The sequence below is a fragment of the Grampus griseus genome (genome assembly GCF_964374135.1).
Source record: "Grampus griseus genome assembly, chromosome: 8".
Classification (NCBI taxonomy): Eukaryota; Metazoa; Chordata; class Mammalia; order Artiodactyla; family Delphinidae; genus Grampus; species Grampus griseus.
In genome coordinates this window covers 64,623,675-64,646,298 of record NC_139002.1, presented here as the reverse complement: position 1 = coordinate 64,646,298, position 22,624 = coordinate 64,623,675, and the positions used below count along the sequence as shown (strand labels likewise).

At 40.8% G+C, this 22,624-nt stretch overlaps 1 protein-coding gene across 3 annotated transcripts in view; it reads left to right on the top strand.

The window, feature by feature from the left end:
* Positions 1 to 2,170: 2,170 nt before the first annotated feature.
* Positions 2,171 to 22,624, top strand: part of DENND5A (DENN domain containing 5A) — a gene marked incomplete at its 5' end in the record, with an annotated part of 104,514 nt that continues 84,060 nt past the window's right edge. For all 3 annotated transcript variants that reach the window (XM_082659686.1, XM_082659684.1, XM_082659685.1), the window contains one exon: positions 2,171 to 2,282. In XM_082659686.1, the coding sequence (XP_082515812.1) occupies positions 2,171 to 2,282 (112 nt within the window). The remainder of the gene's footprint in view (positions 2,283 to 22,624) is intronic.

Sequence of the window (22,624 nt, the reverse complement as noted above, 5' to 3'; positions counted from 1 at the left end):
CATGTGGGATTTTCCTGGACCAGGGCTTGAACCCGTGTAGCCTGCATTGGCAGGCGGATTCTTAACCACTGTGTCACCAGGGAAGTCCCTCCTCAGCTTTAATTCCTGCAGTTTACCATTCCTCTAACACAGGGTAAATTTACAGGGTAAATTCTTTAGCCTGGCATTGGAAGCCTTTCCTGCTCTGTCCCCCTCCTCTCTCCCTGGTTTTATCTCCTTTTAATTCTCTGTCTCCCAGAGAAGTGAATTACTTGTTGTTGCCTGTATGTAACCATTTTAATCTGTCACTCCCTGTTGTTGCACACGCTGCCTGAAACATCCTTTCCTCCCCCTTTTACTTGAGAAATTCTTTTTGATCCTTTGGAACTCAGGTCGGATTATATCTCCTTCTGGAAGCCTTCCCTGACCATCCCCCAACCTGGAAAGATGCCCCTCTTCTGTGCTTTGTAACCATTTAGCTCTCTAAACCTCCTCTACTGTCTCTGCAACCCCAGCATGCAAGATAGGGTGAGGCATCACCCTAAATGCACTTTGTGAAGCTACCTTTTCTACACTTTTCTCTTACTAGTTCAGGCAGGTTACATACAAAGAGGAGCAGGTACTATGGTTCCAAGTGACATTGGCTGTGACCTCCAAGCCACCTCCCCCCCAACCAATACTTAAGAGAGGTACCCAGGAGAAAACGCAGGAGATAGCCCAGGGTCAGCCCTTGGGGAAGCCAGCTGCCTTCTAGGGCCTTTAGCAGCAGCCTGCTAGAGCAAACCCTAGGCACACCTCTTGCTGGAATAATAATATAATCTCTAATATTTATTGAGTGCCTTCTACTTCCAGGCACTATTCTGACTACTTAAACTGTATGCGTATTTATCTCATGTAATCTTCACAGAAAACATGACTGCTGGCTCCTGGAGATTGCCCAAGGTCACACAGTAAATGATAAAGTCCAGATTCAAATCTAAGCATTGTTTCTAGAGCCCATTTTAGTAACCACTCTACATATTACCTTCTTGTTTTCTGATCTCCAGTTTCCTGCTTAGCTTCTGTAGGAAACCAAATCGCGGGGTCCCAACACAAGTAACAGGAGGCAAGTTTTTCTCCTCCTCATCCCCCACTTCTCTCAGGAGGACCGACTCAGGGATGGAACTGAGAATTCTCAGAAGCAGAAGGGGAGCTCCCAAGTGGCATGGGTCTCTGGAGGCTCTAGGAGAGAAAAAGGGACAGCCTGGTGCATGGGAAAAGGCCTGGCTGGACTGGGGGGGAGGGAGCGGGGACTAACCACGAGCCCAAGATTCTGGTCCAGGCTTTGTCTCTTAGACTCTATGTAACCTTGGGGAAAGCCCTTGCTTCTTTCTGAGCCTTAGTTTCCCCATTTGTAAGCCAAGGGTAAATATAGGGCGGGCAGATCCACCTCGGCCAAAAGAGGGGGAATCCTCAGCTCTACTCGGGAAAGGGCTGGGCGTGGACGTTAGGGAGCGGGGTCAGGGAGAAGGCGCTATCTGGGATCTAGGCCGGTGGGCTTCCTGGAGTTAGGATGAGGTGAGCTTCCGAGCTCAATCCTGCGACCCTATTGCTGTGACAGGGCCGGTCTAAACAGGAGATCGCCGGACCTCTAGTGGGAGGCGGAGCGTAGGCCAGGCTCCCGGCTCTGCGGGATGCGTCCATCCATCCCGCACCTCCTCTGCCTTCCTTAAAGGAGTCGCAGCCCCGAGGGGGTGGAGGTTGCGGGCGGCCCAGTAGTTGCCCGCCGCGCTGCGGAGACTGCCTGGGAAGCTGCGGCCAGCCTGCCCGAAGAGCATCACGTCATCTTTTCCGCGAGGCGCCCGCCCCCTCCCCGAAGGCGCCTGCGCAGGCGCGGCGGGAGGGGGCCGCGGTGGGGGTTCTCCTCAGCGCTTTACGCCCTTTTCCAGGCTACCTCCGTCCGCGGCGCTCTCGGCTGGCGGCGGCGGCGGCGCGGAGGGGAAGGCGTCCAGGATGCGGCGCGGGGCGGCCCGGTGCCCCCCTGCCCCGTCACGGCAGCCGCGGCGGCCGCGGGGACCGGGCCAAGGCCGGGGGCGGCGGCCGGAGCCGCGGTAGCGTCGGCGCCGGCGGGAGGGGCGGCCTGAGGGCGGGCGGGCGCCCGGTGCGGGGGCTCCGCGCTCCGCACGGCCCGGCCCGGCTCGGCCCCGGCGCCATGAGCGGCGGCGGCGGCGGTGGAGGGGGCTCGGCGCCCAGTCGCTTCGCCGACTACTTTGTCATCTGCGGGCTGGACACTGAGACCGGGCTGGAGCCGGACGAGCTGTCGGGTGAGTGCTCGCTGAGCCCGGGGCTTCTTCCCCGCGGCCGCCGGGGACCCCTGAGGAAACCACCCCACCTCCGCTTTGTCCCGGGAGCAGGGCGAGGGTCGGTCGGAAGGACCCAGGGCGGGCGCGGGGTAGGGGGCGTCACTCTGGAGGAGGGGAAACGGACGAGGGGCTCTGAGCCTTGAGGGTTCCGAACGGCCCCTGCTCCCCGCTGAGCTGTGGCCAGGTCCTCCCGGATGAGGAGGAGAGAAGGGTTGTCTTCACAGTCTGGTGAAGGTTGAGTGACTTAGTATAAAATAAAGGGAAGCTTGTCCTCGAACACCCATTAGGGAGGGAAGAAGATATCCCACGTCCTGGTGAAAGTAAGTTCCACCCAGACTTAAAAAAAAAAACAAAAAAACCCCAAAAACTTGGTGAGTTTATCTGGCCTCTTCCCAAGAAGCCTGTGATTGCAGTTCCTCAAAACCGTTCTAACCCAGCGCTGGGCTGGGCCCCCTGGGTTGATGGGACGTGAAGTAATAAAGTGAACTTGGGCCACACCAAGGAGGGTGAGAACTCCCTTACATCTAGAAAGGGCTTGTACTCCGGGGCCGTGCCATATTTTATTGAAAATAATTTATGTCTTTTATGAGGCCAGCGTCATTTGTGAATAAAAGGGCAGCAGCCTAGTTGGAGAGCCTGGGTTGCGTAGTGATGCTTCTCAAGTCATCTTTCAAAGGGAAGTGGTGGAGAAGTGAAGATAGGGCCCAGATCAGATTTGGCACTAATTGCCCAAGAGTGTCAGAATTGTAAAATCCCATGAATTCCACTGCACCGGTGTCAGAGTTGTAAAATCCCCGCGAACTCCACTGCACCGTCATTGGAGCCTTTGAATCTCAAGGTTTGGAAAAGTTTTTGTCTGGAGTGTCCAGTTTGCACGTTTCATGTGGGTGGCGGTTTGTTGTGTCATCCTGATTTGATGAGAGATACTCCTTTTTACTGTTCTGTCATGATGTGTTTACTGTAAAGTTTCTCTCCTGAAGGTGATTATCCTGTTGACTAATTTTACTTTGCTTCGGAGGTGACAGGACAGGTTTTGTGTGGTTTTTTTCCCCCCATCAGAAAAATTTCAGTGTTTCTTATGAAAAAAAAAAAAAAGGTGCATACTTCGAAATGGACTTTTTTTTTTTAAGTGTGTTGTATCACATTTATTGATTTGCATATGTTGAACCTTTCTTAAATCCCAGGGATAAATCCCACTTGGTCATGGTGTATGATCCTTTTAATGTGTTATCGAATTTGGTTTGTTAATATTTTACTGAGAATTTTTACACCTATATTCATCAGGGATACTGGCCTATAGTTTTTTTTCCTTGTAGTGTCCTTACCTGGCTTTGGTATCAGAGTGGCCTCGTAAAATGAGTTTGGAAGTGTTCTGACCTCTTCAGTTTTTTGGAAGAGTTTGACAAAGATTGATGTTAATTCTTCTTTAAATGTTTGGTAGAATTCACTAGGGATACCATCTGGTCCTTGGTTTTTCTTTGTTGGGAGGTTTTTGATTACTGATTCAATTTCCTTACTTATTATTGGTTTGTTCAGATTTTCTATTTTCTCATGATTCCGTCTGGTAGGTTGTACGTTTCTAGAAATTTATCCATTTCTTTTAGATTGTCCTATTTGTCAAAATGGACTTCTAAAAAAGTGATAAATTGATGACCTTTAGCAAGGTCAGAGCAAATACACTATTTCCTCAAATCAATAGCAGAGCAGGTGGAGAAAAAATCATGAATCAGTAATACAGTTAATACTAGGCCTCTTGTTGGAGTAGTTTTTCACTTTTTTAGGTCTTCAAATTTTTATAATACTGATGTTAATTTTTCATCTGTGTTTCCTATTTGTTAAATTTGTGACTTTGCGATGTGTCAATAGTTGTTGGAATTCAGTTCATGGTACTGGAACTAGAAGGGACCTCAGAGAGGAAAATGAGGCCCAGGAAGGACAGTAGGGCCTATGTCCTGCTAGTTAATTGCTTGACTTTGATCCAGTGCTCCTCTCGTGACACTAAACTGCATCTCATTGCTTGGCTGGGTCTTTAGAAAACACTAACATGTTGAGAAAGACTAAAAATGACACAGTTCTCCCCAGTAAAAGAAACTTTAAACTGGTGGAATAAACCAGTGTGATTTTTATGTTGTGCTTTTAAGTGTCTATTAAATTTTATAGACATTCGATTTTCAAAAATAAAGAGAATGTTTTGCAAATGATAAAGCTTAGGAGTGGAGCCGGGAAGTGATTTGTCAGTGAGAGCATGGGTTTTGGGGTTAAACATTCTTGCTCTGCTGTTGACTAATTCTGTGACTGGGGGCCAAGTTAGATAACTCTGCTGGGGTCCTCATCTATGAAAAAGAGAATGTAAATAAAAAGTGTCTCATCAAGTAGATTCTCAAAAGGTTAATTCTCTTTTAGTGAATATCTGTTAATTATGTGGCTTTTCAGCAAGCTCAAATTGTATACCTGTGAAAGCTTATTGAGAGAATAAAGAAGGGGGGGGATGAGCTGTATAAAATGTGTAAGGAAGGGTATTTTTCTATCTTTTTAAGTGTGGTTGCAGTAGTGGAATGCCAAGACTATTTATTCAATAGGTGGCCTTTGTTAGAATAAGCACTGATTGAAGGATTTCTTCTTTTCCTTCATTTCATTTCTGGTGGGTTGATAGGGGAATCTGGACTACCCAGAGGGAATCTTTGAGGAAAACAAAACAGAATACAAATAGCTCTTTGCGGGTCAGTCTTGAGACTCTCCAGGGTGCATTTTCTCTCTGCCTTATAGCTCCTAAACTGATGATGTCATAGTAAATGAAACTACAGGAAATTGTGAATTGCACCCAGGTTCTCTAGGGAGGTACCAAGGAGTCTATGTTCTCTCCAAGCAAATTAAGTTATATACATCAGATAGCTTCTATACTCTAGGAGTGAATCCAGAACAAGCAGATCAGAGATGCTCAGTGTTCCTTCTGGCTTTATGGAGAAAGTTTAAGATTCATTTTTTTCTGTTTGCAGCAATAAACATAGAGCTTGCTGTGTTGAATATAGACTCTGATCATTGAATTTATAGGAGTCTCTCCATGTCACCTCTCCCCTTTCCTCTAGACTTAAGCATTTAGGCAAGTCATGTAGTTATTTGTTGTGCAAGGAACAGAGGAAGATATGAAAATTAATTTTGTTTTCTCTTCTGGTTAGTTGAGGGAGTACTTTGGGTTGAAGGAGAGAAAGGTAATCTATTGGTGAAGCAGAAGTCTAGCCAACTTTGAGAAATGGTATCTGCTTGTTAGCTTTTTGAGTTTGTCAAGGAGATAAGCAAATCTGGAAGAAACATTTTTGATTTTGGTTTTTCATTATTGTTGGCCCATTCTAAGTGGGGCAGATGGTAGTAGAGTCCAGTCCCTCTTTCTGCCTCTTTGATGGATGGGTGTTTTGGGCATATTCATTTTCCATTTTTCTTCTTATGGTCACCACCAGGTAACTGCAGGAGAAGGTTTACCATGACATGGGACTCCTGAGTTTACGTTCCCTATCTCTGCCTGAGAGTTAAGTTTCCAGAATGCTAGTAACCTATTTCTTACTATGGAATCTTTACGTTCCTCTGCACTGACCTGCACCCAGCATTGAGATATAAGTATCCTAGGTTTATGCATCCACTACTGCAGTTTCCCAGGCTCTGAGTGGTGGGTCTTACCAAGAATTGAAGAGAGGGCTTAGGAACATAGATAGTTGGGAAACTGGCCAGTGTCCTGTATGAACCTGCTTAGAACATTGACATACCCTGAAATCATCTCTTAATGTCACCATTAGAAGAGAGAAAAAATGCTCCCTGTCCAGGAAAGCCAGAGGACTGGTCAGATCATACTTCTCCTTAACTATATTGGGCAATGAAATTAGAACAACAGAATCATGGAATGTCAAACATGGAAGCTCTCTTAGAGACTATATAACCTTCTGACTTTACAGATGAGGGAACTGAGGCTCTGAGAAAGTTGGAGAATATTTGTCTCCCTTGCCACGTTTTATCCTTCTTTTCTGCTACTGGAGTGCTGCTTTGCATGCTTTGCAGTAGTTTGATGAGTGTGGGGGAGACAAGTAAAATACTTGTCTGGCAGGGGTGGGAGCAGACATGGCAGTTTTGTCTAGTGCAGGTTTCCGTTTCATGTTAAGCAAGAATACTGTGCATGATTATCAAGAGAGAGATCTTAATTTTTTTTTTTTTTTGCGGTATGCGGGCCTCTCACTGTTGTGGCCTCTCCCGTTGCGGAGCACAGACTCCGGACGTGCAGGCTCAGTGGCCATGGCTCATGGGCCCAGCTGCTCTGCGCCATTTGGGATCTTCCCGGACCGGGGCACGAACCCGTGTCCCCTGCATCGGCAGGTGGACTCTCAACCACTGCGGCACCAGGGAAGCCCGAGATCTTAATTTTTTTAGCTTTTTCTTTTTTAATATATTTAAAAAAAATAGTTTTATTTATTTTTGGCTGCTTTGGGTCTTTGTTGCTGCGCGCGGGCTCTTCTCTTGTTGCAGTGAGTGGGGGTTACTCTTCGTTGCGGTGCGCGGGCTTCTCATTGCGGTGGCTTCTCTTGTTGAGGAGCACGGGCTCTAGGTGCGTGGGCTTCAGTAGTTGTGGTGCACTGGCTCAGTAGTTGTGGCTCACGGGCCTATTTGCTCCGTGGCATGTGGGATCTTCCCAGACCAGGGTTTGAACCTGTGTCCCCTGCGTTGACAGGCGGATTCCCAACCACTGCGCCACCAGGGAAGCCTAGCTTTTTCTTTTAATGTAATTTCACACCAAACATTGACATGAATGGTACAAAGAACTTCAGTACATCCTTTTTCCAGATTCACTGTTAACATTTTGCTCCAGTTGCTTTATCACTTATATATGTGTCTTATCTTTCTCTCTCTAATATATAAAAAATCTTTATTGAGATTTAATTCTATTTAAAGTACACAATTCAGTGTTTTTTAGTATATTCACAGAGTTGCGAAATCATGACTAAAGTCAATTTTAGAATATTTTCATCACTCTCCCCCCAAAACCTATACCGTTTAGCAGTTACTTCCCATATCCTTCCAACTCCCTAACATCCCAGCTTTAAGCCACCACTAATCTACTTTTTTTTTTCCTCCTTGGGTGAAAAAACTTTTATTTTCTTATCACCAAATCAGTACTAGTTCACATCATTATTCTTCACATCCATGATAATAAGAAAAACTTAATCTCTTCATAGTAGTTAACATTTTAATATAGATCCTTCTAGACCTTTTATTAAAATGAAAGTTATTTTTGTTATTGTACTTATAATTTCGTAAAAACAGGTGCTGATGAGTTGGAGAAAGAAGAGAGTTTGAGGGCAGTAGGTTGATTGGGAACCACTAATCTACCTTTGATCTTTATGGATTTGTCTATTCTGGACATTACATATAAATGGAATCACAATATATGGTCTTTTGTGATTGGCTTCTTTCACCTAGCATGTTTTCAAGGTTCATCTATGTTGTAGCATGTATCAATATATCATTTCTTTTTATGGCTGAATGATATTGTATAAATATACCACATTTTACTTATCGTAAGTTGATGGACATTGGGTTATTTATATACTTTTTGGTTATTATAAATAATGCTACTGTAAACATTTGTGTACATATTTTTGTGTGGACATATGTTTTCATATCTCTTAGGTATATACCTAGGAGTGGAATAGCTGAGTCATGTGGCAATTGTATGTTTAACCTTTTGAGAAATTGCAGACTCTTTTCCAAAACAGCTGCACTGGTTTACATTTCCACTAGCAGTGTTTGAGGGTTCCACACTCTATATCCTCACCAACACTTATTATCTTTTTGATCATGGGCATCCTAGTGGGTGTAAAGTGGTTATCTCAGTGTGATTTTGATTTGCATATTCTTGGTGACTAAGAAGGATATCTTATTCAAAAGAAAAAGTTATCTCTTCTCAGAGATGAAGTGGGTATAAAAAGTTTGATGAGCCAGTTTCAAACAGGGAGTCAATTTGAAATAACCTTAATTTTTATTTTCCTCTACCAGTCTGGTCAATTCAGCACAGATTCTCTCATGATCATTTTATAAAGGCATCCCTGCTCTGAAGCTCAGACTCCTAGCTGAAGCAAAACTCAAATCCTGGTAGCTTACCTCAGGCATCTGTGGATACTTCCAGAGTTCAGGGTAGAAGGGGGAGATTTCCTAAGTTAGGTCATGTGTTTCCTTTTATAAGGTAGAGCAAATAAGAAGTCAAGAGGAGACACTACTAGCACACAGAAAACAATTACAGAGCAGCCCCAAGGTGATTTAAAATTATATGCTAAATTTAGTTGGAGAGGCTATATTTTTAACATAAGAGCACCCTACTTCACACTCTCTCAGGTAGGGAGGATCACATTGAAGGCAAGTGGATTTTACTTTAATAACAATGGGGCTCTGCTCCTCTCTTCTTAGGAGGAAATCCCGAGTCACAGTGTTTCGTGCTTAAACCAAGTTCTTAGACTCTGTTCCGCCCTTCCTTCCTTCTGTACTAGATTATAAATAGTTTTCTTTGCCTAGGGCCTCCTTCGGCAATACCCATTTCCAGTCCTATATCCTTTTATAAGCTTGTTGTTTTTTGCTAACTCTGGAGGAAGGTGTACTTATACTTGGCTTGGCTTCTCAATTCCTGTTGGCATCTCAATTCCTGTTGCCAAATTCTGGATTTGAATTACTGTCAGGTGGTCTTAGAGGTCTCTTAGGAACCTAGGTACACATGAGGGAACCTATGTTGATATGTTTTAGGTTACTGCTGATACGGCATAGGACCTAGTAAAAGAGAGAAAGCCTTGCCCTTTAGAAGCTGGTGACTTCTTGTGGAATTCAGTGATTACACAGAGACTATCGTTGCCAGATTTTTAGGTTTAGTTCTCAAAAGTTATTAAGTGAGGCAGTTACTGGTCAAATGTCTATGTTCCAGATGTTTTGTAATGACTGATTTTAGTTTAGAGTATACAGAACCCTGGACTGGGTTTGTGAGTGTCAGAGTCCTGTCGTGGTGGAAAACGAGGGCATGTGCTAGCTTTCAAGCTGTTTTCTTCCAAGTGTGCTTCCAAGGGGTCGGGTATGGCTCCAGGAAGTTAGATGGGAACAGCTATGGTTTAGACCATCAAGTTTCTCAAATGTTATACTTAGGATATTTGCTTGATGGTCATCCACGGGATCTATCATAGTTTCTTGTTAAAGAGAGCCAGGTTAGTAATTCTTGTTTGTTTCTTTTGTTCATTAGTGTGATGGGCAATTCAGGTCAAAATTTTGCTAGGCCATCTGTGGTCTACTGAATGGGCTGAACTAGCTGCGTTAATCTAAAATGTTTTCATGGAGTGCTGAGAGGCTGTGAGCAGGGAGAAGATGTGTGGAGGTTCCTCTTATTAAGCTTCATCCCTCTGTGAGTGTGGGATTTCTTGTTTTCTAAACTACTTCTAGGTGGCAAAACATAATATAAGTGTGCATTCATTTATATTGGTCACAGAATCAAAAACTGTCAGAGCTAGGTCTGAGATAGTCCAGCCACCACTTTTGACAGATGGTAATGATTAATATTTGTAAATGATTTAATAGTTTTTGGGCTTCCCTGGTGGCACAGTGGTTGAGAATCTGCCTGCCAGTGCAGCAGACACGGGTTCGAGCCCTGGTCTGGGAAGATCCCACATGCCGCGGAGCAACTAAGCCCTTGAGCCACAACTATTGAGCCTGCGCGTCTGGAGCTTGTGCTCCGCAACAAGAGAGGCCGCGACAGTGAGAGGTCCGTGCACCGCGATGAAGACTGGCCCCTGCTCGCCACAACTAGAGAAAGCCCACACACAGAAGCGAAGACCCAACACAGCCAAAATTAAATAAATAAATAAATAAAATTAAAACAAAAATAAGATGTAATAGTTTTAAAACAGTTTTTAATATTTTCAGTCCCATTTGAAAATATAATTTTTTGTCCACTGTTACCCAGAAAGTTAGAAAGAACTGTTAGAATCCAGGTCTTCTGTCTGCTATCTCACCAGTGATGAGATTATTCTTTTTTTTTTTTTTTTTTTGGCTGCGTCATATGGCTTTTGGGATCTTAGTTCCCCGACCAGGGATTGAACCTGAGCCCTCGACAGTGAAAGCCCAGAGTCCTAACCACTGGACTGCCAGGGAATTCCCGAGATTATTCTTTTAAATTTGGGTATATTGAAGCAATGGCTTAATCATCGAGTGGCAGAGCTGTGGCATGGCCTCTTTGATCAGTCCCCAACCCACAATGCAGTAGAGGAACTCTGTCAGGGGAGGAGTCAGGTCACTCGTTTTTTGAATTGTAGTTAAGGCTGGTTGTTATTTTTTATATATATATTTTCCTGTCTCCCCATTCTTATCAGTTCTGGAAATGTTTTTCTTAGACCAAATAGTTACTGGGGCTTTGTTTCTAAGAAGTTCTGTTTTTTGTGTGGCTGTTTCAGGATGTTTTATGCTGTTTGTCTGAGGTCTGTTTTCTTTGAAAAGAAGAAAAAGAGGTTTGTACCTACTAACCTCAGAAATCCCTCAGTGTAACCTGCAGGTTGCATCTTTTTGTGGTTATTGTTGGGTGCTGGCTATGACTTCTGATTTACCATATTCTTTATAATGAAAGGTAATGGGAAGCAACTAAGAAACTTTCAGGATTTTTTGTATTTTATTTAATTTATTTTTTTATACAGCAGGTTCTTATTACTTATCTATTTTATACATATTAGTGTATACATGTCAATCCCAATCTCCCAATCCATCCCACCACCACCACCTCCCCTGCCACTTTCTCCCCTTGGTGTCCATACGTTTGTTCTCTACATCTGTGTCTGTATTTCTACCCTGCAAACCGGTTCATCTGTACCATTTTTCTAGGTTCCACATATATGCGTTAATATACGATATTTGTTTTTCTCTTTCTGACTTACTTCACTCTGTATGACAGTCTCTAGATCCATCCACGTCTCTACAAGTGACCCAATTTCGTTCCTTTTTATGGCTGAGTAATATTCCATTGCATATACGTACTACATCTTCTTTATCCATTCGTCTGTCAATGGGCATTTAGGTTGCTTCCATGACCTGGCTATTGTAAAGAAACTTTCAGGATTTTTAAAGTCAGGAAGACAGAGAAGGAAATGATTTAGAAATAATAATCATAAGCTAGGATTTATAAGTGGATAAACCCAATTTACAACAAATTACATTCATTAAAAACAGTAATACATTAGAATTACTCTCCAGGAATGTCAAAAGAATTGGTTCCTTTCTCAGTTGTGTCATCTCTGGTGTCCTTTTTTTCTTTATTTTTGTAGTTTTAGAATAATGGCTTTCTAACAATGTCATGAAGATAGGTATTAATTATTGTTATATTGTTGAAGAAAACCAGAGGTTTTATTTTGAGTAAGTTAAATGTCTCTTTTCTAGTTTTCCCCATAGTCTTTTTTTTTTTAATTTAAAAAAGTTTTATTTATTTATTTTTTGGCTGCATCAGGTCTTAGTTGTGGCACGCGGGATCTTTTGTTGCAGCGCGTGGGCCCTTTGTTGCAGTGTGTGGGCTTCTCTCTAGTTGTGGCACACAGGTTCATTAGTTGTGGTGTGCGAGCTCATTAGTTGTGGAGCATGGGCTTAGTTGCCCCATGGCATGTGGGATCTTAGTTCCCTGACCAGGGATCAAACAGACGTCCCCTGCATTGCAAGATGGATTCTTAACCACTGGACCACTAGGGAAGTCCCTTCCCTGGAGTCTTTATTTGACAATGACCATTACATTAAAAATTTTTTTCCTGATTATAAAAACCGTAGGTCATTATACAAATTAAAAAATTACAGAGCTATGTTATAACTTCTCTTGTCCCAGAGTCAGGTAGACAAATTTCTGAGCTTTGCTAGAAGAAATGCTTTACATAGTAGGTATTTGATAAAGATTTGTATTAATTATGAAAAGGTAAAGGCTGCTTATTCAGATTTTCAAAGAATTGTATGTAATCATATATATATATTTTTCTGATATAAGGCATAGTACTTAACGTTTTAGAACTTAAAGAAGCCAGACTTCCACAACTTTTCTAAGTGCTGAGTAATAAAGAAGGTGGGGTCTGTAGAGGAGGAGAGTAGCAATGATTGTTTACCCATACTCAAAAAGCTGAGGGCCAACGTCAGATTTAGAGGTAAGATGGTGATGTGAGAGGCATTTTGTATTGCACTGTGATTATTTTGTAATTTTTAATGTATAAAGCTAAATTTTATAATAGTTCAGATGAACCTTTTTTTTTTTTTTTTTAAATGAATCTAGTTTTAGTTTATTTAACCAGTCCCATGGACTTAGGATCACAATCTCTTATTGGGAAAAATAAAACGAATACCTAGACGTATCACCTGCTAAACTGACATCCATCCAGTTTTGCTTAGCTCTGAGGTTCTGTATGTTCAAATGGTATTTAATCCCTTTCTTTGCTAAGTAATTAAGCTAGCATTCTTCTTTTACCCCCATTTTCTCACATCTCTGTGAAACACATTCTTACCACTGCACTTTTATTGTGTGGAAAGTTGGTATTTAAGCATCTGTAGTTTTATCTTCTAGAAGAATGTTTAGTGTTTTGTGGAGGATTGTTGGTCTCCTGGTCTAGCTCTGTTGGCTGCTTAGCTCAGTTGGTTATGAGTGTGATGAATTTAATAAGGCCAGGGTCATTGAGTCAGTCTTCGTAAGGACCAGTTAGCTTTGTTCTACCCACTTTTGTACTAGCCTCTGCTGACCATCCCACTCACAAGTACACTGTAGTTAATGGGGAACACAGACAAGGAAATGAGGCTAGAGTAAACTGTTCAATCCCTCATAACTAAATTAATAGCTATTTATTGTTTAGTGAATACATTTCAATTCTAGGTACCAAATGACATTATCCTCGCTTTACGGATTAGGAAACTAAAGTGCAGGGAATTTAAATAACATGCTTGAGTTCCCATAGCAAGAATTAGGAACCTTTTTTCCCTGTCTCTAAAGTCCTCTACCATATACCTTTCTGTTATTGAAAGACCAACTTAGTGATGGGACAATTGTTTACATACATGTGTGAGATAGAGTTGCTGTTCTTGTGGAGCTCATAGTCTTCTGACAAGTCAGGCATACATAAACCAATAGCTGTGGAAGAGGATCAGTTCCTTAAGTGAGGAGCAGATAATGAGGTGTTGCTGGGGTTCAGGAGAGGGAAAGAGTATTCTGTTCTCTAGCTTTGTAGTTTATGTCTTGCAAAATTTGCTGTAGAGGGCTTAGCTCTGGCTGTGACCCTGAACAAAAACATGGTCTCTCATGTATTCATTGATTAGTTCAATGCTCATTTAATATGTACAAAAACACCTTTGGCCTATACATAAGTTACAGACTCTGAGGTTTGGAAAAAACATATTTGAAGGTCAACCATGTAAGGAGTGGATTTTCTCTCTCTAAAAATAAAACTTTAAATTATAAAGTACATTTCTTATAGGGAACTTAGAAATTATAGAAAGGTACAGAAATAAGTCACTCACGAGTGACTATTCAGAATTAAGCTTGTAGCATTTTGATGTCTTTTTGTAGTTCCTTCCAATTCTTAAAAGTTCGTATTGCAGTCTGCCTTAAGCACAAGTCCTAAGTATATAGCTTGATGTATTTTTACATATGTTTACATGTGTATAGTCATCACCAATATTCTTTCCAGTTTTTACTATATGTGGGTGTATGTGTGTATACTTTTACATACTGTGATAAGGCGAAATGCAAACATTTTATGTTTTGATTTTTTTTTTCACTTAATGTCCTGTCATGAGTATTTCTCAATATCAGCAAGTATTCTCCTGAAATTTTATTGTGCCTAGTTAAGAGTTAATTAATTACAAGTAATAGAAACTCATTCAAACAAGCTGAAGTAAAAAGGGGATTTATTTCAAATTATAACATTCTATATATTTATAAATAACATCTTAAAAAATATCCCACATCAGTACAAAGATCTTTCTGGTGAATATATTCAAATTTTTATTTTATCAAATACCCTTGTACAAGTATTTTTACACTTGTGGGAGTCATTGTATGGGATTAATTGATAAAACTAGACTCTGTGAGTCCAAGGAATAATGTATATTTTAAGTTTTAATAGATATTGCCTAATCGCCCTCTTCAAAAGTTTAGCCTCTCACCAACAATAAGATTCTACCAATTTTTTCTCTATATCTGCAACGAAATATTAACTGCTTTTCTAAAATGTTTTCAATCTGCTGGGAAGAAAATGTGTGTTTTAATCTAAATTTAACTATTTGTGAGGCTGAGTATCTTTTCATATATTTCATGTACACTTGTGTATTTCATGTTTCACTCCTTCAATGAATTACCTGTTCAGTCCTTTTGTTCATATTTCTGTGGTGTTGTTTATATTTTTCTCATTGATTTGCAGAAACTTTATCTCTTAGGAATATTTTGATTCTCAGGAAATACCTCAGAAACACTTGCAATGAAAAACAATATATGTACACTAATATAGAGTTATAAAATTGAGATCATAAGAGAAAAAAATGTTGTATCCTGCTTTTTAAATTTACTGTTATATGTTGATCATTTTCCCATGTTTTTAAATATGTCTTGAATAGTTTTCTCATGCCATTAAGTATTCTTCATAAACATGATTTTAATTGTTATTTGATTCCAAAGTATGAGTGAATTGTAAAATTTTAATGATTACTTGGCACTTGGGTGGTTTGTTTATACTTTTTTATGATAAATAATTTTACAACGTGTATACTTTATCCAAATCTGTGAGTGTCTGTTGCTTTAGTATATATAACAGTAAGACAGTTATTAAGTCAAATTAGATGAACCTTTAAGCACATTTCATGTGTAATGATGAATTTCTTCTTGGAAGTGCTATACCAATTTATGCTCACTTCTAGCTTGCCATCATTTATGTATATATATATATATTTTTTTGGGGGGGGTTGGTAGATTACACATAACAAAATTTACCATTTTAACCATTTAACATAGTTCAGTGGCATTTAGTACATTTCACAATATTGTGCAGTCATCACCATTATGATATATATAACATGTTCATCACCCCAAAAGGAAACCTGTACTCATTGAACAGTCACTCCCTATTCCTCCCTCCCCCAAACCCCCGGCAACCTCTAATCTGCTCTCCGTTTCTTTGAATTTGCCTATTCTGGATATTTAATATAAATGGAATCATACAATATATGGCCTTTTGTGACTTGCTTCTTTCACTTAGCATAATGTTTCCAAGGTTTATCCATGTTGTAGCATAAATTAGTACCTCATTCCTTCCATTATATGGTTATTATTGTATGTGTGAATGTTTATTCATTCACTTAATGGACATTTGGGTTGTTTCCACTTTTTGGCTATTATGAATAGTGCTGCTATGAGCATTTGTGTTCAAGGTTCTGTAGGAACACCTGTTTGAGTATACACCCAGGAGTGGAATTGTTGGGTCGTATGGTAACTCTGTGTTTAATCTTTTGAAGAACTGCCAAACTGTTTTCCACAGTGACTGCACCATTTTACATTCAGACTGTCAACACACGAGGGCTCTACTTTCTCCACATCCTCACTAATTCTCATTGTTTTCCTTTTTTGGGATATCATTATGTTTTAATCTGTATTTCTTTGACTACTACTAAGGTATATTTTTTAAAAAGCTATTTATTAATCCTTTGTGTTCTTATCGTGAATTGTCTGTGTATGCTTTTTATAATTTCTTTTATTGCTCTTTTTTTGTGGGGGATTGGGGAGGGTTGAGGTTAGGCTGCTTTTGAAGGATAATTATGGATTTCTTTTGCTTAGGAAAGCTGGTGAGTTAGCTACAGAAGTAAGGGGTAAAAAAATGCGGTTTGGAGGGTGTATTAGTTTCCTATGACTGCTGCAACAGATTACCATAAACTGGGCGGCTTAAAACAATAGTGATTTTTTTTTCCTCCTCTGTTCTGGAGGCCAGAAGTCCAAATTCAAGGTGTCAGCAGGCTGCATTCCCTCAGAGGGCCTTTGGGGAGAATAATTCTTTGCCTCTCCCAGCTTCTGGTGGCTGCATTTCTTGGCTTCTGGCCACATCACTCACATCTTCACATCACCATCACCTTTGTGTCTTCTCTGTGTGTCTATCTTATAAGGATACTTCTCTTTGGATTTAGAGCCCACTCAGCTAATTCAGGATGATCTTCTCATCTCAAGATCTTTGATAACCTCTGTAAAGATCTTTTCAAATAAGATAATATTCACAGCTTCTGGGGAGTACGATGTGGACATATCTTTTTTGGGGCCAGCATTCCACCCACTACAGAGGGGCTAAAGGGTAGGTTTTGAATTTCTCTAAGTGTGAGCAAGAAGCAGAGAGGAGTAAAAAGGAGAGCCTAGGAAGAATACTTAGGGAAGAAGAAACTAATATCACCATTGCTCTGTACTGTTACTACACTTGGCATTCAGAAATACCATTGGACTTTTTTTGGCTGTGCTGCGCAGCTTGTGGGATCTTAGTTCCCTGACCGGGAATTGAACCTGGGGCATGGCAATGAAAGTGCTGAGTCCTAACCCCTGGACTGCCAGGGAACTCTCTAGGACTGTTTTTTTAAATTACAGTATAGTTGATTTACAGTGTTATACCATAGGATTTTAGGATAAAAATGACTTAGGTCCAGTTATATTTGACAGAAGCCATGTGACTCCGACAAAAATCGAACTTCTGTTTTGGTAGAACATTCTTATCTATAATAAAGTATTTCTTTAGCACAGTGATGTTGGAACCAGTCAGATATGTTGTCATTGTCATCAGTAATCACTGTCTTATCTAGGCCTTGTATTTGTGCTATATTCTTTTAATATAGGCAACAAAGGCTCATAAAAGAGAAGCAAGAGCTGGTTAGACTTTCCAAACCTCTCATTTTACAGAGGAAGAACATGTGGCTGGGAGGGTTTTGAATAATATTTCTGGGTTCCTGCAGCTGGTTAGTTAACTTAGCACTGAAAATTGAATTTGGGGTCTCTTAATTCTTAGGTGAGTGTTTTTTCCCATGATGTGGTATACAAACTGTGCAAACTGTTAAAGAAGTAAATATTTGTGAATCTATATCTGTATCTATATTGGTCTCCTCTCCTTAAAGCTGAGGTTCTCTGCTGGGATAGTAAAGGATATAGTGTAGCCTAAAAGTTACATCTGTCACCTGGATCAGAATCCTCCATTTACTGTTTGTGTGACCTTGGGTGATTTACTTCTCTGTTTTAATTACTTCATTTTTTTGGTAAGTTTATTTATTTTATTTATTTTTGGCTGCGTTGGGTCTTTGTTGCTACACGCGGGTTTCTCTAGTTGCGGCAAGTGGGGGCCACTCTTCATCGCGGTGCACAGGCTTCTCATTGTGGTGGCTTCTCGTTGCAGAGCACGGGCTCCAGGTGCGTGGGCTTCAGTAGTTGTGGCACGTGGGCTCAGTGGTTGTGGCTCGTGGGCTCTAGAGTGCAGGTTCAGTAGTTGTGGCACATGGGCTTAGTTGCTCCGCAGCATGTGAGATCTTCCAGGACCAGGGCTGGAACCTGTGTCCCCTGCATTGGCAGGCGGACTCTCAACCACTGTGCCACCAGGGAAGCCTTAGTTACTTCATTTTTAAAGTGGAAATAAAACCTATCTCTTAGGGATTTTGTAGGATTAAATAAGTTAATACATTAAATGGCTTGGAATAGTGCCTGGCACATGATGAGTATCCATTAAATGTTTGCTATTGCTAACATTTTTATTCTTTGCATCACTTAATTTTCTATATAATTTTGACATTGTTGGGAAGTGGAAATGGGGTAATAGTACTACATACATTATCTCATTTGGGCCTGTTAGCAACCATATGAGAGAAGTTTTATTTTTCCCATTTTATGGACGAGGAAACTGAGGCACAACACAATTTGCCTGAGGTTATACAGCTAATATACAGAAAGGCTGGGGTTCGAACTCAAATCTGTCAGAATCTGGAGTTTATGCTTTAAAAAAAAAGTGAAACTTTACTAAGGAAACAAACAAACACAGTAAAGTACACGTCAAAGTGTACACTGTGATACATTTTCACAAACTGAACACACCCATGTTGCCAGAACCCCAGAATCCTTCCTTGTGCTTCTTCCAGTCCGTAATTGCCCTCCCACCTACCAAAGGTAACCACTGTTCTGACTTCTAACAGCATCAATTAGTTTTGCCTGTCTTTGTACTTTATATAAATGTAACCATACACTATGTGCTCTTTTGTGTCTGGATTTTTTTTTGCACATTATGTCTGAGAGGTTCATTCATACTGTTATATGCAGTTTTAGATTGATCATTCTCACTGCTGTGTTTCCTTTTGTGTTAACTACTCAATAATTTCTCTCTCAATTCCACTGTTGTTGACACTTGGATAGTGTCTAGATTTTGAATGTTAACAATAGTGATATGTTATGAACATTTCCTGTATGTGCCCTTTTTGTGAACGTGCACTTTGTCCTGAGTATATACCTAGGAGTGGAGTTGCTGGGTCATAGGTTTATGTTCAGCTTTAGTAGATACTGCCGTGCTGTTTTCCACAGTAGCTGGATCAATTTACATTCTCAATTGCAGTGCATGAGAGTGTAGGTTGCTCCCTATCCTTACCAACACTCAGCATTTTCCTTCCTTTTCATTTTAGCTATTCTAGCGGTTATGTAGTGGTATTGCATTACTTAAATTTGCATTTTCTGGATGACTGATGAAGTTGAGTACCTCTCAAAGGTTTATCCGTTATTTGTATATCCTCTTTATAGAAGTATCCAAGTCTTTTGCCATTTTTCTTTTAGGTGGTCTTTTTTTTCCTTATTGATTTAATGGAATCTTTATATGTTTCTAGGTATGTTTCTTGTTTCAGTTATATGTATTGCAAGTTATCTTCTTGTGATTTGTGTATTTCCTTTTCATTCTCTTCACGGTGACTTTTAAAGAACAGAAATTTTTAGTTATAATATAATCCATTTTATCAGTTTTCTCTCTTTATGTTTCGTGCATCTTGTATTCTGTTTAAGATATCTTTGCTATTGCAGGGTCACAAAGATGTTCTGTTTCCTTCTAAAGCTTTTATTGTTTTACCTTTCACATTTAGATCTGAAATCCCAGAGCTAACTCTCTTAAGCACTATGCTATAACACAATTCTGTACTGCCTGAAAAAGCTCCCCCATCTCTCTGTGTGTGTGTGTGTGTGTGTGTGTGTGTGTGTGTGTGTCTGCGTGCACGGGCGCACACCATTTATCAGCATTCTGTAGAGTGAAAGAGAAACATGTCCATTGCTCTCACAGCTGGGCCTAAAGTACAACAAGGCTTTGAAATGACCAATAACAGTGCTTTTAATACACATTTAGTAAAACAAATGTTAGTCATTGTTCTTTTTTTAAAAAAATTATTTATTTAATTTATTTTTGGCTGCATTGGGTCTTTGTTGCTGTGCACGGGCTTTCTCTAGTTGTGGTGAGTGGGGGCTACTCTTCGTTGCGGTGCGCAGGCTTCTCATTGCAGTGGCTTCTCTTGTTGCGGAGCACGGGCTCTAGGCACGCGGGCTTCGGTAGTTGTAGCTCATGGGCTCTAGAGCGCAGGCTCAGTAGTTGTGGAGCACTGACTTACTTGTTCCACAGCATGTGGGATCTTCCTGGACCAGGACTTGAACCTGTGTCCCCTGCATTGGCAGGCGGATTCTTTTTTTTTTTTTTTCTTTCAGGTGGATTCTTAACCAGTGCGCCACCAGGGAAGCCCAGTCATTGTTCTTTGATTTAGTACCAATTGGTAAAATTTTAGTAGTTTAGGAAACTCTGTAAAAAAAAAAAAGGTTGTTAGTATAAAAGGCCTTAAGGGTGAAAATAATTCTCTTCTGTTATTAAGGGTAACCTGACAGGAGGTTCCCAGATTCTTAAATCTTGGCAGTCTGGGAAAGAAGACTGTTGGGTGCTTCCTTGTGAGCTGTGGTTTGAAATTTGAATTTAGGGACATTTTAGTGTTTTTGGTACAGCCACGTTTCCTGCTCTGGGTTCTGCTTTGGTACTCATTCTGTGAAGCAGATAAATGCTGTCACTTTCATGCAGTAGAGGCTTCCTTTTGGGGAAGCATGTGGGAATTTCCAGGGCATTTCTGTGTCTTGTTTTCATGGTTGAAGATTTAGATGTGATTCTTGCATGTATGGCTATTTTTTTGCCTCTTGTGCTCCATACAAGTATGTCCCATATGCTTTACACATATTTACACACTCAGTCCTCTCAATACGCCTATGAAATAGGTATTATTATCCCTGCATTACAGGTGAGGAAACTGAGATTTATAGAAGAGAGACCTTAGGCAGATTACTTAAAATTCAACAAGACATGGAACTAGTATTTGAATTTAGATTTGCTGTCATTAAAGTCCTGTTTCTTCCACCATTATAGTATCTATATCACAGGATATACAGCAGTATCTTCCTAGCTTCATCTGGATGAGAGGCCCATTCAGATTTCTGAGGCCTGTCTGCCTGGAGGACGAAATACAAGTTTACTCAAGTGTGTTCATGAATTCCAGGAGGGGTTGATTTTGAATGATAATTTTTAAAAATTAATTAATTAATTAATTAACTTTTGGCTGTGTTGGGTCTTCGTTGCTGTGCATGGGCTTTCTCTCGTTGTGGTGAGTGGGCTTCTCATTGTGGTGGCTTCTCTTGTTGGGAGCACGGGCTCTAGGGTGTGCAGGCTTCAGTGGTTGTGGCACATGGGCTCAGTAGTTGTGGCTCGCGGGCTCTAGAACGCAGGCTCAGTAGTTGTGGTGCACGGGCTTAGTTGCTTTGCAACATGTGAGATCTTCCTGGACCAGGGCTCGAACCTGTGTCCCCTGCATTGGCAGGCGGATTCTTAACCACTGTGCCATCAAGAAATCCCTTGAATGATAAATTTTTATGTCTCTATAGCACTTAGCGGCATAGAGTTGTGTGCTACACAGTAGGAACTCAATGAAGATTAATGGATAAATTGCTTGAGTATGGAATAATGTAGTAATGTCACAGAATGGGTGAATGTGTGGTAGACAGGGTCTCTATCCGGTGGCTGAGTGGAGAAAACATCAGTCTGTGCTTATATTTATAGCTTGGATTTGTTGAGAGGGTGTGATTATGATGTTAGGTTTTTTTTTTTCTTTTTTTTTTTTTTGCGGTATGCGGGCCTCTCACTGTTGTGGCCTCTCCCGTTGCGGAGCACAGGCTCCGGACGCGCAGGCTCAGAGGCCATGGCTCATGGGCCCAGCCGCTCTGCGGCATGTGGGATCCTCCCGGACCGGGGCGCGAACCCGTGTCCCCTGCATTGGCAGGCGGACTCTCAACCACTGCACCACCAGGGAAGCCCATGATGTTAGGTTTTGGATGAATTGTTTTGATTAAATGTCTTGCACAATGCGTAAATATCTGTGGGTTGATATGTTGATGAATTTTGGGGATATTTTCACCTTGGGAGACAATTAAAATTTTTGGCTCGACACATTTTCTTCCCTCTCTGTGGTAGCAGAAGTGTATTCATTTTCAAAATTCTTCTTTAGCGTCATTTGGAATAGGTTGGCTGGTTTGGTTTTTGCTGCTGTGGTAAGAAGAACTGTGTTATAATTACCATCTCTGCTTCCTCTAACAGTTTTATGGATTTGCTTTGAAGAACCCTAAAAAAGAAGAAACTTTTATTGTGATAAATAGTTCTTCCAGAAGGATGTTTTATACTGGGTGATACTCTAAATGTGAAATCCCAAATAACCACATTTGAAAAAAATATCTCCAAGACTGAAATGGCCCCAGAAGCTCCCCCCTCCATTGTCATGGTAAATTATCAATAGATTGGCAAGGATAGAACTGAATTGGTGAGAGACTGAAACCTGAGATCATTAAGCATTTACATAGGAGCATTTAATTCCTCTGAATGAATTCAAGTCTCCTGACCCAGACAAATTACACCCCAGAGTTCTGAAAGAATTTTGGTATGATTATCATTTAGTCACTGTCAATAACCTGTAAGGAATCATAGAATTACCACAAAAGGCATATTTTCAAGTCTGAGAAGAAGGTAAGAGCTCGACATATTCAAAATCTAGAATGGTTTATTAAGGATGTAGTATGAGGATTTAGAAGAGGAAACTGTGATTATTAGGAGCCAACACGGGCCCGCTAGGAATATGTTAGTGACTTAACTAACCACATTTTCTTTATTAAGGGAGTAGACTAGTAGAAAAGGGGAATACTGTCAGCTACCATTTTTTTTTTTACTTTTAAT